Source organism: Lemur catta, chromosome 15 (genome assembly GCF_020740605.2).
Source record: "Lemur catta isolate mLemCat1 chromosome 15, mLemCat1.pri, whole genome shotgun sequence".
NCBI classification, from domain to species: Eukaryota; Metazoa; Chordata; class Mammalia; order Primates; family Lemuridae; genus Lemur; species Lemur catta.
In genome coordinates this window covers 39,259,553-39,272,935 of record NC_059142.1, presented here as the reverse complement: position 1 = coordinate 39,272,935, position 13,383 = coordinate 39,259,553, and the positions used below count along the sequence as shown (strand labels likewise).

The 13,383-nt window shown below is 52.8% G+C and overlaps 2 protein-coding genes across 6 annotated transcripts in view; one reads left to right on the top strand and one right to left on the bottom strand.

Annotated features, from left to right (window-relative positions):
• DNAJC7 (DnaJ heat shock protein family (Hsp40) member C7) overlaps positions 1–3,698 on the top strand; it is a 32,365-nt gene extending 28,667 nt beyond the window's left edge. For 2 of the 3 annotated variants that reach the window (XM_045526543.1, XM_045526542.1), the window contains exons 11-14: positions 342–488; positions 732–884; positions 2,846–2,908; positions 3,348–3,684. In XM_045526543.1, coding sequence (XP_045382499.1) covers positions 342–488; positions 732–884; positions 2,846–2,908; positions 3,348–3,385 — 401 coding nt within the window. In that variant the 3' untranslated portion in view covers positions 3,386–3,684. Of the gene's footprint in view, positions 1–341; positions 489–731; positions 885–2,845; positions 2,909–3,347 lie in introns of all 3 variants that reach the window. The other variant, XM_045526541.1, reaches the window with a different exon arrangement.
• Positions 3,699–4,970: 1,272 nt separating this feature from the next.
• LOC123620943 (2',3'-cyclic nucleotide 3' phosphodiesterase) lies at positions 4,971–12,205 on the bottom strand. Of its 3 annotated transcripts, XM_045526539.1 has the most exons (5): positions 12,098–12,200; positions 11,007–11,106; positions 10,189–10,861; positions 7,823–7,962; positions 4,971–6,445 (listed from the first exon to the last, which is right to left on the bottom strand). In XM_045526539.1, exons 3-5 carry the CDS (start codon positions 10,802–10,804, stop codon positions 5,996–5,998), a joined length of 1,206 nt encoding a protein of 401 aa, XP_045382495.1. In that variant the 5' UTR covers positions 10,805–10,861; positions 11,007–11,106; positions 12,098–12,200; the 3' UTR covers positions 4,971–5,995. The 3 variants fall into 3 exon arrangements, with proteins under 3 accessions (XP_045382495.1, XP_045382494.1, XP_045382496.1); XM_045526538.1 differs by lacking the exon at positions 11,007–11,106 and having other exon boundaries at positions 12,098–12,205; XM_045526540.1 differs by lacking the exons at positions 11,007–11,106; positions 12,098–12,200 and adding an exon at positions 11,923–11,997.
• Positions 12,206–13,383: the final 1,178 nt, after the last annotated feature.

Below are 13,383 nucleotides of genomic sequence, written 5' to 3'. Positions count from 1 at the left end.
CTGAAATTGGACATGAGGTGGTTTGATTCAGGGATCGGGGACCTACCTAGAGCCTGTCGGATCAGCAGTTAGGAACAAGTGAGCAGAGATCCTGGGGGGGGAGAACAAGAGGCACCTATTTCCTGGTCCCAGATCCTCTCTTTCACTTTCACTTCTTTTTTTGTGTGATGAGACTAATGTGAGGAACCTAAGTGTGAGTAGATTTTTTTCTAATCTCCAGAAGAAAGTACTATATAAGCCCCTGGCATGGTTAACAGGGCTAAGTCCCAGGCAGGGGGCTGGGACTCAGCAAGGGAAACTAGAATCAGATTTGTCCATTGATGCCAGATGTCTGTCTCTAGAACACAAACAGCTCCTAAAAAATGCGCAGCTGGAACTGAAGAGGAGTAAGAGGAAAGATTACTACAAGATTCTGGGAGTGGACAAAAATGCCTCTGAGGATGAAATCAAGAAAGCTTATCGGAAACGGGCCTTGATGCATCATCCAGGTAGAGCTGGTGGGGGGCGGGGGCTTAGTGGGAAGAACCCGCAGGGCAGGCCCACTGCAAAAATCAGTCCAGAGGGGAAGCCTTGGAGAGCTTCTTCAGCTTGGAATAAGGTATTGCAGAGTTCGGTGCCCTCTAAATTTTGGGAACTACCAAATTCTAAAATCAGATATAAAGTGATTTTTCTCTCAAACTTTGTTTTCTTGAGACTCTGATTTCATCTGAGTTCTTGTAATCCTCCCTTAGATCGGCACAGTGGAGCCAGTGCTGAGGTTCAGAAGGAGGAAGAGAAAAAGTTCAAGGAAGTTGGAGAGGCCTTTACTATCCTTTCTGATCCGAAGAAAAAGACTCGCTATGACAGTGGACAGGACCTGGATGAGGAGGGCATGAATATGGGTGGTAAGTTGGTTGGGGCAGCCTGGGGTGAATCTGACAGCTATGGAATGTTAGAATTTTTTCTACAGATACTCCAGAGGGAGAGCCTGTATGTAGTCGGTAGTGATATGTAGGGATTTATAAAGCATTCCCTTGACGTGAGGCACTGTGTTGGGTGCTGGAGACAACAAAGATGAATCAAATAGGTTCCCTGACCTCCAGGAACCCACTGTCTAGGGGTTTCTGAACTTTGACCCATGGGCCAAATCTGATCCCTGGTCTAAACAGCCTAATAGACACGGAGTCAGACACGTGCAGTTAAGTGTAGCAGGTTCACAGTGTGCAGAGTGGGCTCCAGGGAGGTGAGCACCAGCAAGGGAAGGCCTGGAAATGCAGAAAAGCGTGGCCCCTTTGGAGGTCTGCAAGAGGCTTCGTCTGTCTGGGAAGATAGAGGAATGGGGTGCTAGAGGCAGGCGGTGGTGAGAGGTGAGGCTGGCAGGTAGCTGGATCAGACCTCAGAAGGCCATAAAGGCTGTGTGTGGTAAGGAATGTGGGCCTTTTCCTATTAGCTGCAAGTTCTTTTTTACCCACCACAAAGTGTACACCTACTGATATTTATGTGTGTCATGCATTCCTGTAAACCCTCACAGATTTTAATTTCCCAAAAAGTAAAGCACAGCTGTTGTCATTGTCATTGCTCTTTGTGGGCTCAATTAGAGACAGTAGAGGCCTTGAACTGTGCACAGTGTGCAGACCACCTTTAATGCCAACGCTTTTTCTTCCACCAAGAATATCTATTGGATATCTAATGGCAATAGTATATAAATAATCCTGAATCCTCTTCACGGCAGGGGTGAGGGAGGTGTTTGTGTTTAGTAAACCTAAGTTCACCGGTAGTAAACATGTTGCCTAGCAGTTGAGAAGAGCTATAAGCAGGTAAAAGCTATCGGAAGAGTTTTAAGTAGGGATGCTATGGACCCACTTGTGGATCTAGAAATATATTTGTGATGGAGGTGAGAGAGGAGTGGAGGAGGAAGACAAAATAGGTAGGCGAGGATTGGAGGGCACAATCGGGAGGTAGGGGTAGGCTCGGCAGGAGTGGGTTGCTGCTCAGATGTGTTGGGGAGAGAGCAAGGACTCAGTAGAGAGTGACTCTGGCATGGCTGACTGATTGGGTCATTCACTGAGCCAGGGATCCCAGGAAGATGTGCAGGCAGAAAAATTCAATTTTGGACATGCTATGGCCGTGGAATCACCTGGTGATCAGTCCTGTGCAGCTTAGGAAGTAGTTGGGGCTGAGCCATCAGACCTGCTGGGGCCAGGGAAAGAGCACAGCGCTGGAGTCAGGAGTTGAAATTTCCAGTTCTGCTGCTTTCACTGGCCTTGTGATCTTGGGCAAGTTAGTTGAACTCCCTGCATATATTTGGTTCAGTATAAATTGGGATTAATACCCTCACAGATTGTTAATCAGATTAAATGTTACAATGTATTCAAAGTACCCAGCACTGTGATTAGAACCTAATAGGTACTTAATAAATTATAGTATTTTTTTCTGGCATGCAGTCTAGACAGAGTAACAGACATGGAATCAAATACAGTAACTCATAGATCTTGTTCTTATATTAACTTTTGGCAGCATTTAAGTGACAGGTTTTAACCTTTTTGGTAGCAGCTTCAGCATTCTAGGGCGACCATGTGGGGAAGGTTTTGTATCAGTAAGTGCAAATGGCCGAGCCACATGGGTGAGGCAGAGGAGGCTTTCCTTTCGGATCCCACTTGGAAGGAGAAGGGAACATGTCCTAGGAGTGAGACCAAGTAGCATGTTTTGCATAGGGCAGGCAGAGCTGAAGTGTTGGGAAAGGAGAAAAGTGAGACTATCTGGGAAAGCTTTGGAGACCCATTCTCAGTGTCATCAGTTCTTCTTCAAACACTTCTGATTTTTTTCACGTTTTTGTCCCTTTTGTGTTACTTATCCTGCTCCACAGATTTTGACGCGAACAATATCTTCAAGGCATTCTTCGGCGGTCCTGGGGGCTTCAGCTTTGAAGGTGGGTATGCCTGCTGTTCTTGGGAGTTCCCAGATCACAAGCCAATACTGAGGCAGCTCTTTGGGAGTCAGAGGGATCCATAAGTGGGGACAGCTGAATTCTCACCTAGCAGGGCATCTATCCATTCAGCTGTTGCCGAGGATGAAGAAAGGGAGGTCCCAGGCACACCTTGCCTTGGGGCCATTAGCACCACATCTCTGCAGGGTCAGAGAGGTGTCTCTAAGCTGCCTGGTACTGAGGCTTCTCTGCGAGAGTGCAGTTGTTCAGAAGCTGCACATGTAATGCGGTCACGTGCTCCCACTCGCACCGCAGAGCCCAGACTGTTTGATACCCTTAGAGTTTCTGTGTTTGAGTTTGAAGCAGCCTTCCATGATCAGAGCAAAGTGATCTCCCCTGGAAAATCCAGAGCCAACTAACAAGCCCTTCTTTTCCCTTTCAGCATCTGGTCCAGGGAATTTCTTTTTTCAGTTTGGCTAATGAAGGGCAACCACCCAGAACCCAGAAAATGCAGTCACTCAGTTTAACCTTGAATGTGGACACAATTCACCTCCTCCCTTCATCATGTCTCCGTGTACTTAGAGCAGTTTCATTTTCTCGGTTGGATACCCCGTGTCCGTGTGAGTGGGGTGAAGGAAAGGGAGCCAGTGCCGAAGACTGCGGGTAGGGGAGGGAGGCGGGGGGTGGACAGGGAGGCAGCTTGTGAATTTTTGTTTTACTGTTTAACTTTATTAAAAAAGAAAAAAAAAGAGAGAATAAAATGTTTTGACCCTTTCTGGCCCCTTTGCTCTGGCAGCTGCTTTGTGTCACTCCAGAGTCAGTGGGCCTGACCTGAGCGTCCAGCAAGAAACTGATCCTAACATGGACTCATAGGTTCAGCAAGCTGCCGCACAGGGCTGTGGGCAGTCGGGCCTGGAGGCAGGTGGGGTGCTGCTGCCTCTCCTGACCTGTCCAGCACGTGAGGACTGAGCAGGCCCTGGGTGTGCTGCTGGGCCCGGACCTCCGTCACGGAGGAAGTGAGTTCAGAAAGCAGCTGGGGCCCTAGAGTGCACTAGAAGCTGTGTCCCCAAAGCTCACACGTGAGCACGGGTGGGTGCTCACCTAGACAGGGCTGTTTACTTACATAGGGTCTCACAGTTCCTGTTACCACTGTGGGCTCGAGGGAGGTGGAGAGGAGGATGAAATCCGGCCCCCTGGCCCCCAGACCCTTTCACAGTGGGACGGGCAGCTCCAGAGCCCTAGTCTGGTCTCCTACATTAGGTGAGTAAAACCACCATTCCTGGCAAACGCCCTTGCCTTCTCCACTGGTTTCCCTTTCTGCATGTGGGAGGCAAGCCGGGCAAGGAGGCAGTGGCGGACATCATGCTTTTCAGTCAAGCTTGGTGCTCAGAGTAGCCTTTGGAGTTCTAGGCAGAGACATTTGAGGCTTTGCCCGAAGCTTAGATCTTTGTCCTTTGGTAGTAGAGATGGTCAGGGCAAGGCCCTGAACCAGAAAGATAACTTACGAGTTCTCCGCCTCCTGAGCTCCTATGCCTTTCTTTCCAGCCTTCCTCTTTGGTGCCTAGGTCATGGTGAAATGATATGACTGGGCAGTCCGCATGTGGCCGTCTAGGCCTCTGCTGGCCTGGACCTCTAGAATGTTAGGTCTTGTCTTGTGCTTGAAATAGCATTGACTTGAAAGTGGCCTTCCCTGGCGAACTGGGAAAAACCTGTACTAGGAACTTTGGGTCTTGCTGAGAAATCTTCCTTGTGAGATTGGGCTGGTGCCACCTGTGGGCCTGGTGCCCTGGTTAATGGGGGACGAGAGGCTTTGTGCTCCACATCCCTCATACCCAGCAACCCCCACCTTCTGCATGAGTCTAAGGCCAGGCTCTCTCTTTTCTGCCTCCTCATGAAAGCCAACACTGTTCAGCTGCCCAGCCTCACCACAGCTGTGCCCAGCCAGCAGAAGGGAGACAGGACCGATGGCCCCAAGCTGAGGGACAAAGCCAGCGCTAATACACCAAGCCCTAGCCCCAGGAAAGACTTAGCTGGGCACAGAAGGTTGAGAGACACTGCACACAGCTAGGATTAACATGATTTATTTCATTATCAGTCTTACAAGTTGCTGAGGTTGGGCAAAGCCAGGATAGTAACTTAAATCTGAAGCACATTCAAGTGACGGTCTGATTAGCAAGGCCCTGTTACTGAGCGGAAGACAGTGGAAGGCACCCCAGGAACCACAGCACACATGGCAGTGTTAAACACCCCTCCCCAGAGGCACCAGGTGGGCCTTGGCCCTTACCAGCTAGGGGTCCACTCCACTGGCTCTTGGTACCCACCAGCCCCCTTTAGAGGAGGCCAGAAGCCTCCAGAGGCACCATGGAGGCAGGAAGGGCTGGGCAGACTGGAGCTTCCTCACCAACATGCTGCCTCTGGCCACGATCTCCCCATCCACAACAGAACCACGCCACTGGGAAGGACAGCCAGCTGCTGGATGAGACCAGCAGCCAGGCTGGGATGTGGCTGCTCATACTTGTTCTGTTTTCTTTCCTAGTTATCAAACTGTTACCTAGTTATGGTGTGAAGGAAGGGACGGACCTAGGACCAAAGGTGGGAGGTAAACCCCTTTTTCTACCCTGCTAAACAGCCCCAGCTTTCCTTGGCGTATACTGGTTAAGAAATGGGATCAAAGCCACCACTAGAGTTTTCCATGGCAGTGGAGAACTCCCCGCAGCCCTACTGCCTTTTGCCTCGAGTCAGCAGGGTGTATGCAGCTGAGGTGTCTGTCCCTACGAGCCCAGCTCTGGTCAGAGGAGCGGGCCTGGGCTAGGGGCAGGGCTCAGGGTTCTGGTTGCAGCTGCAGGCCCAGCCTAGCCCCATCAGCTTTGGTCCAGGGTCCTGAATGGTACCTACCCACCCACCTTGTGTTGAGAGCTTGAGCATTGGGAGCAGGGGCGAGTTATTTTACAAGTTTGTAAAAAGTTGTAAGTTAACTTTGAGTAAAAAAAAAAAAAAAAAAAAAAAAGACTCAAAAATCAAGCAGAGGGTGTGTTTCCCTCTCCTCCCCTTCCCTTCTAAAACGCAAGGGGCCTGCAGTGGTGAGGACACTCATATGATGGTGCAGGACTGCATGGCACCCCCCTTCCGGCTGCCTTGCGTGGGCACGGGTTTGCCCTTCCCATAGTATCCCGTGAAGATGGCCCTGAGCTCCATCTTCTTGGCCAGGTTCAGCATCCAGCGCCCGCTGCCCAAGGAATAGAGCTTGCCCCGGCTTAGCTCACCCACCTCCTCGCCTCGGTTGCCCCCCTTCTCCTGCCGCACGATCTCCAAGAGGTCAAGGCCCGTCTGCACGGCCTCCACATCAGCTGCACAGCCGAGAGTGATGTGGGCACGGCTCCCCCGGGGCAGGTTGTCAGACGGGGTCTGCTTGTCCACGTCACTTGGCCACAACTGCAGCTCCTGCTCACTCAGCTCCACCCGAGCCCCAGTCGTCTTGGGTGTCACAAAGAGGGCAGAGATGGACAGCGTAAAGGCCTTGCAGTAAGATTTCTTCACCACCTGGGGAGAGTGAGAAAGAGGGGCCCAAGCTGCAGGTGGTGGCCTCTCAGGAGAGGCAGCTGACCAAGGGTGGGGTACTCCTGGGAGAGAAGAGGGGACAGCTGACACGTGAGCACGGCTGAGCAGAGGTCTGTTAAAGGCACCTCATCCACGAGCATCTGCAGCATGCAGCCTTCCCCTGGGCACGGCTCGGCTGGAGTGAAAAGCACGTGCACTCAGGCAGGGCAGTGGGCTAAGGCCCGGCCTGCCAGTTCAAAGCCCAGCTCCCCAACTGAGCTGCAGGGCTCCGAGCAAGCTGCTCCACCTCTCGGTGCCTTGGTTTATTCACCTATAAAACAGGGATCATACCAGAGCCTACCTCAGAGTTAATGCGAGGGTGAAAGGAGCGAGTGTCCAGGTGTACACAGCAGGCGCCATTACCACTGCTCAGCTCACGCTGGGACCCAGGAAACACCCTTGCGACTCAGACATGCCCTTGATCGAACCACACTCTGTACACTTTGGTTTACATCTGATTCTTTGAGAAAGCCCATCTCTCCCATCTGACCGTAAAAGCTTCTGTTTTTGCTCACAATCCTTTGTCCCAACAGTGCCTGGCACGTAACAGGTGCTTAATAAGCTAAATGAAAGAATGGGTGAAATGGTGGTGGCAGGTGTGAATGTGTTCATTCATTCAACTATGCTAGGGAGCTGGGAACACAGAGGTGAGCAAAACTAAAAACTCCTTTCCCTTGGGGAGCTTCCATTTGAGTGGGAGGAGACCAACGAACAAACAACATGGTTGTATCAGCCTAGGCAGAGGAGGGGGAGATGGGATGGGGGTCAGGGAAGGCCTCCCTAAGAAGGCGACACTGAAGGAGGTTGGAGACTCAGCTATGTGACTGAGCAACCGCCTGGTGTTTAAGGTCAGTGGCTACGGGCATAGGGTGCAGGCTGTATGGTGCAGAAGGGTCTAGAACCCATGAGTCAATAGGCTTCATATCCTAGACACTCCCTCACTTTGGGGCAAGACTAGGGCTCAGACCTGGGGACAGGAACCTCTGCACCAGCCTCCCTGAGGGCAAGGGACTCCTAACCTTTGGAATTTAACACAGGCTCAGAAAGGCCAGAGTAGGAGCCTGCTGCCGACCAGCATTCCCCTTGAATCTGCGGAAGGTAGAGGCACTCGGGGGCAGGCGGCACTGCCAGGGCAGGCTCCTTAGAATGGGCAACCGAGGTCTGTGCCACTAAGCCTGGGGAGGGAGAGCTGGAGGAAGAGATGCCATTTTTCTTGAGCTGCTGTCTGGTTTCTGGTCCACGGCTGGCACCGGCACCCATCTCCACCTACAGCCCGCTTGCCCTCCCCACCTCAGCTGGGTGTTCCCAAGGAAAACTCACATCCTGCTGGGCGTACTCCTCCGCCCCGGTGGCCTTCCCATAGTCACAGAACTTGGTTGTGCAGTGCAGCACGCCTGGGGGTCTCCTCCCAAAATAGGTGACCAGGTCAATCTTCTCCCTGGACTCATTCCCAGAGATAACTGCAAGGAGAAAGCGGGTGCAGTCAGGGCAGAGCAGCAGGGGCACACCGACATCCACCACCAAGAGATCGCAGGCCCAGAGGAAAAAGCTCAGACATTAAGCACAAATTTGTGATCAATCCAACTACAATTCATTCATTCGTTAGTTGATCAAACTAATGGTAACTTAAGGGCTACAAAAAGTGTTTAGGCTACGTGAGGAAGCTCATGCCTATAATCCCAGCACTTTGGGAGGCTGAGGTGGGAGGATTGTTTGAGGCCAGGTGTTCGAGACCAGCCTGGGGAACAGTGAGATCCTATATTCACAAGAGAAAAAGTTAGCTGGGTGGGGTGGCGCATGCCTGTGGACCCAGCTACTCAGGATGCTGAGGCAGGAAGATCACTGGAGCTCGGGAGTTTGAGGTTGCGGTGAGCTATGATGATGCCACTGCGCTCTAGCCCAGGTGACAGAATGAGACCCTGTCTCAAAAAAAAAAAAAAAAAAGGCATTTACATTCCCTGGCTCTACATTGTGTAAATCTTTACATCTGGTCCCCAAACTCTAAGGCATGTGCAACCCAGGAATAGGTGGTACCTGGCAGGGGAATCCAAGATTCACCAGCATCACCTCTGAAAGGGGAAGGCAAGTCATGAAAAGTGGGGTGGAAAGAAAAAAGAGGACTGGGAACAATGTAGTAGGACAGAAAGAGCCAGAAAGAACACAGTTAATGTCTCAGTCCTGTGCTTACTAGCCGTGTAGCCTGGGGTAAGTGACTGACCCCTATCTATCAACCCAGTACAGCAATTAGGGTGACCACATACCCCAATTTTCACAAGACCACCTGGGCAACTTAAGTTACAAGGTCACCATCACAGTACACACCTTGCAGGCCCGTCTGGAGGATGACAGGCTCTGGAGGGCCTGGTGTGGGAAGGGTCTCGGGCTATAATGGGATGACATTATGTGGCAGACATGAAGAGGTGTGGAGTGTCTGTGATTCCAACTTCCAGACTCTATGCCCATGACTATCTTTGGAGTCATTGGCTTTTTCCTGTTTATTCCCAGAGTTGAGTCCCTGCGAGGATGTCTCACCCTCCACAGGAGAGGAGGACCTCTACTCTGAGCCTTGTTCTTGGCCCATTACGTTTCTCCTGCTGTAACCCAGGCTAGAAAAGGATTCCAGTTCTTCATGCATGGTAAAAGCAACTTTGAGTGGCAGTAACTCCAGGGCAGGCAGAGCCACCAGCTCAGCCCAGGAGCTCTGCCTCTCGGAAGCTTTACCGAGAATTTGAGCTTTAGGAGCCGAGAAAAAAATTCCCTGAGAACTCACGCAAATTACCTGCTTCTGAGCAACACAAGCTAATAAAGAAACATGAGCGGACTATTTCAAGCATGAAGATAATCTAAAATTGGGGAGAACCAGAAATGGCCTAAAGGCATAGATGGATTATACAGTGACATTTCCCCAGTAGGCCACTGCAGGAGAATAAGAGCCACCAGGACCCTCCCTCATCCTTTTAACCTGCCCTGTCACTGGAACAAAGAGCCCTTGGCAGGACAGCACCCTGCTAGGAGTGGACAGCCCAGGGCTCCAGCCCGCAAATCCCACATTCCTGCTGGGTCTGTTTTCCCATCTGGAAAGCAAGGGATTTTAGACTATGTCTGAGACTCCTGTTCTCTGAAGCCATGGGATGCCACGTTACCCATGAGTACCCCAACTAGCCCAAGGCCTGGGAACTCTTCACCAGTCTAGGAACAATAGTACTAGTTTAATTTTTTTGCAGCTTAGGATCCTATGTAATATTTTGTTTGGGAACATGGTTCTGCTGCTAAACATGAGTTTGCAAACACTAGGCCAGATTCTCCCTGAAAGGTGGTATCATATGGTGACATATTGCTGTTACATAGTAAGCTGTTTTTCCTCCTTCCAAGACTGGGCCAGTGGTCTACAGCCAGGCTGGGAGAGGGCAGCTGGGGAAGAGAGGGCTGGAGGGAAGGTGCTCTGGGAAGCAGCTCACCCTGTGCTCCCGCTGTGCTTCCACTACCCAGGGCTGCCTCTGAAGCGCCAACTTGCTTCTGCCTCCTCCAGGTGGGCCTCATCTGCCTCCCCCAGCTGGCACCCAATCCTTTGAGTACAAGGAGGGACCGAATGCACACAGCACCCTGTGCCCAGCAAGTGGGCTTACAAATGAGGCTAACAGTGCAGGGGTTTAATGTCCCTGCCCCACCCCCACCTCGCCACCTACAGTGTGGAAGCTCCTTCTTGAAGGCCTTGTGGTTGCCCAGCTCCTCCAGGAAGACCTGGCCAGCCTTGCGCAGGGCCTCAGAGCTCTTCTTGGTCAGGAACCAGCCGAAGTAGAGCGGCAGGAAGTCCTTCTCCAGCCCAGGCTTCAGCTTCTTCAGGTCGTCGGCCGACAGCTGCCACTGGTTCTTCTCCTTGAGCTGGGCACAGTCCAGCCGCCACGCTGTCTTGGGCTCCACCAGCACCACCTGGTACTGGTACTGGTCGGCCATTTCAAAGAGCTGCTCCAGCCGTTCCCGCTCATGGTTGGTGTCATCTAGCACAAGAATTCTGATGTCCCGACGTCGGCAGTAGGCAGCCAGTTCCTCATCAAGCCGCCTGTACTCCTCAGAGAAGGCTCCTCGAGCACCAGGGGTGATCTTGTAAGCATCCGCAGACACCATCTTGGTGCCATCACGGTACTTGTCTACGATGACCCGTGCCAGCGTGGACTTGCCGCTTCCCGGCAGGCCACGCAGGATGAAGAGCGTCTTGCACTCATGCAGCGTGGCCACGGTATCCTCATCCTGAAGGAAGGGAAACTGCAGCTCAGGCTTGTCCTTGGCCCCTGAGGATGACATTTTTCGGAAGAAGATCTTGGGCAGGAACGTGTGGCTCTTTCGGGAGAAGCCTCTGTTCTGCGTAAGGAAGGGAAGAGGAGGTGTCAGTCGGAGGTCAGTCTCGGGCACCCTGCCAGCCTTGCCCCCCGTCTCTGGCCTACTTGTGGCCGCCTTCCCAGGCGGCGCGGTACTGGACTTTCTCTCCTTTTCCGCCCTTGAGTACCTGTCTGCTTCTGGTCGTGGAGGAAGGAGAGGGAGGCTTGTCTGAAGCTCTCCTACACTCTTACTGTCCTCGTCTCAAGGATCACCCATTGCTGCCACCTCTAAAAGGAAACCACAGAAGTTGTGCTGGAGTGCATGCAGGGCAGGCCCCGAGTCTGTGGTTCTGGGACTGGCCCTAACTTTTATATTCTTGGCACCTATTAAGGATGTCCTCTTTGGGGGTGGGGGTCTCTGTGTCTGGGCCAAGCCACAGCTGCCCTGGCTCTGAGTGCAGAGAGAAGGGTGGGGGCAAAGAAGGGTTACCCCAAGACCGCCTCCCTTCCCCCAACAATGGCAGCAACAGATAATACTCTCTTGTCTGGAATGAGGGGACAATGGTCCCACAGAAGGGGTGGTGGGGGCAGAGCAGGCGAGCACTGGACAAAGGGCCTCATTCACTGCGCCTGCCACCTCCTCTTCTGCCCTCTCCCGGCCCCCCACGAAGTCGTGGTCTTTGTGCCTGCCCCAGGACTGGGCGGCACAGGGCACCTGCGTTCAGGGTCCAGCTCTACCACCACTTTGCTGTGTGTCAGCAGCACCTCTCTGAGCCACTTGTTTTCCCGTCTGCTAAAAGCTGCCAGTAACAAGTCTTTACCGTAAACCGTCTCCTCCTCTGAACGCGCCCCGCCTCTCGCCAGCCTCGGCGGGGCTTAGCTGGCAAGTGGTTTAATCACACAGGGCCCTGGGCATGCGCAGGGGAAGGCGAGGACTGGCTGCCCCAGCGCGGGCTCGGGAGCAGCCTGGGGCGCGCCCGCTGGCTCCCCCAGGCCCACCCGCCAGCCGGGTCTCCCAGGGAGCAGCATCTTCTGCAATTCCCGGGTCCCTTCCTCGTAAACGTCACCGTTTTCTTCCCCCAAGTCCCCCCTCTTCTCCCCTACCTTGGTGCTGCACTGGGGTCCCAAAACAGCTTGAACTCAAACCCGGAACCTCGGGTCCTCGTTTGCATGCCACTTCCCCCGAGAATCCCCAAATACCCTTGCTTTCCGGTATGGTGCAACCCCCGTGCCCGGCCCGGGCCTCCCGCTCCCCTCCCGGCCTCCGCGCGTTGCTCACCATGATGAGGAGGGGGCGCCACCCGCCTGCGCGGAGGGACACGGGAGTCTGGCGGTGGCGCGATCCCAAGCCGAGCCGCTTACATAGGTTGGGGGCGGGCCGGGGGCGGGGCGGACCCCTCAGCGCGCAGGCGCCGCGAACCGAAACCCGAAACTGGCGCCAGCTGGCCCGCAGCGCCGCGCGGCACACCTGGGGCGCGCTCCTTCCCGCCGCCGCCCGCAGGCTGGTCGGCTCCTTTCTTGCACGCGTCAATGATGAACTCTCGAAATAGGCACCCGCACGCTTCTCCGGCCCGCGCCGGTGGTTAAGCGAGTGAGGGAGGATCGTGCGATGTTGGATCCTGTCTTTAAATTTTGATATTTAATTCATCATGGACTTTTTGCATTAGATTTTTTGTTTTACAATATTGCATTAAAATATTTTTATCTTGCTAAGTTTGTTGGCACCCTGGTAAATTTTGCATTTACCAGGGCGGGAAACGCCCCGCTGACTTCACCCTAGTCCCCGCCCTGTGCAAGCCTAAAGTCAGACTGAGCCCACACCCTTCCTTGTAGGAATTGCGAGACGGGACCAGAATGGCAATGGCCAAAGGGACAGATGAATAACGGAGTGAAATCCTAACTCAGCCTCTGAGGCCAGCTGCTCAGCTGCCACCTCCTCCGTGAGGCCTCTGAAGGCTCGGTTGGGTTTTCTGGTTTCCTGTGTACGAAGTGCTGTACTCATAATGTAAAGGCCCACTTGAAAACTTATGCTTGCTCGCTAGATACCGCTTGACCTAAGTCTATAATGTAAACCGATGTTTGTTTGCTCGCCAGGTGACCTATGTTCGGCTTGACTTATGTCCCTAACTGCAAAGATGTACCCTGCAGAGATAAAGCACTTAACTTGTAACTAATTGTTTAAACTTTCCAGCTGCCTGTCGTGAAATTTATTGTGCTTGCTTTAACGCCTGAAAGAATATTCCTTAATTGGTTAATTGGCGCTATCTGTTTTGTAAACCTGCTCACTTGCTTAGATTGTAACTGAAATGGTGAAATGGGGGGGGGGTCCGAGGCTGGTCCCAGACCCCACAGCTGTGGAGAAGATGATACAATGTTGTTTCAACCACTGTGCCTAAAGTCACCTAGCCTAAAGTCATGTAGCTCTAACTTAGGATAGTATAAAACCTTCCTGTTTTTTCAGCTCAGGACCATTCTCTGTACCTGTACCCTAACAGGGCAGGGGGTGGTCGCTGGCCAGCTAATAAAGACTCATAACTTGGCTCAATTCGGTCTCTAGGTGGTCAT

Excerpts from the sequence above, each read along its gene's own strand:
- LOC123620943 (XM_045526538.1), bottom strand. Across the intron at positions 7,963-10,188 it reads CAAGAAGGAGCTTCCACACT|TTATCTCTGGGAATGAGTCC; the intron begins GTAGGTGGCGAG and ends TTCTCCTTGCAG. Across the intron at positions 6,446-7,822 it reads AGGAGTACGCCCAGCAGGAT|GTGGTGAAGAAATCTTACTG; the intron begins GTGAGTTTTCCT and ends CACTCTCCCCAG.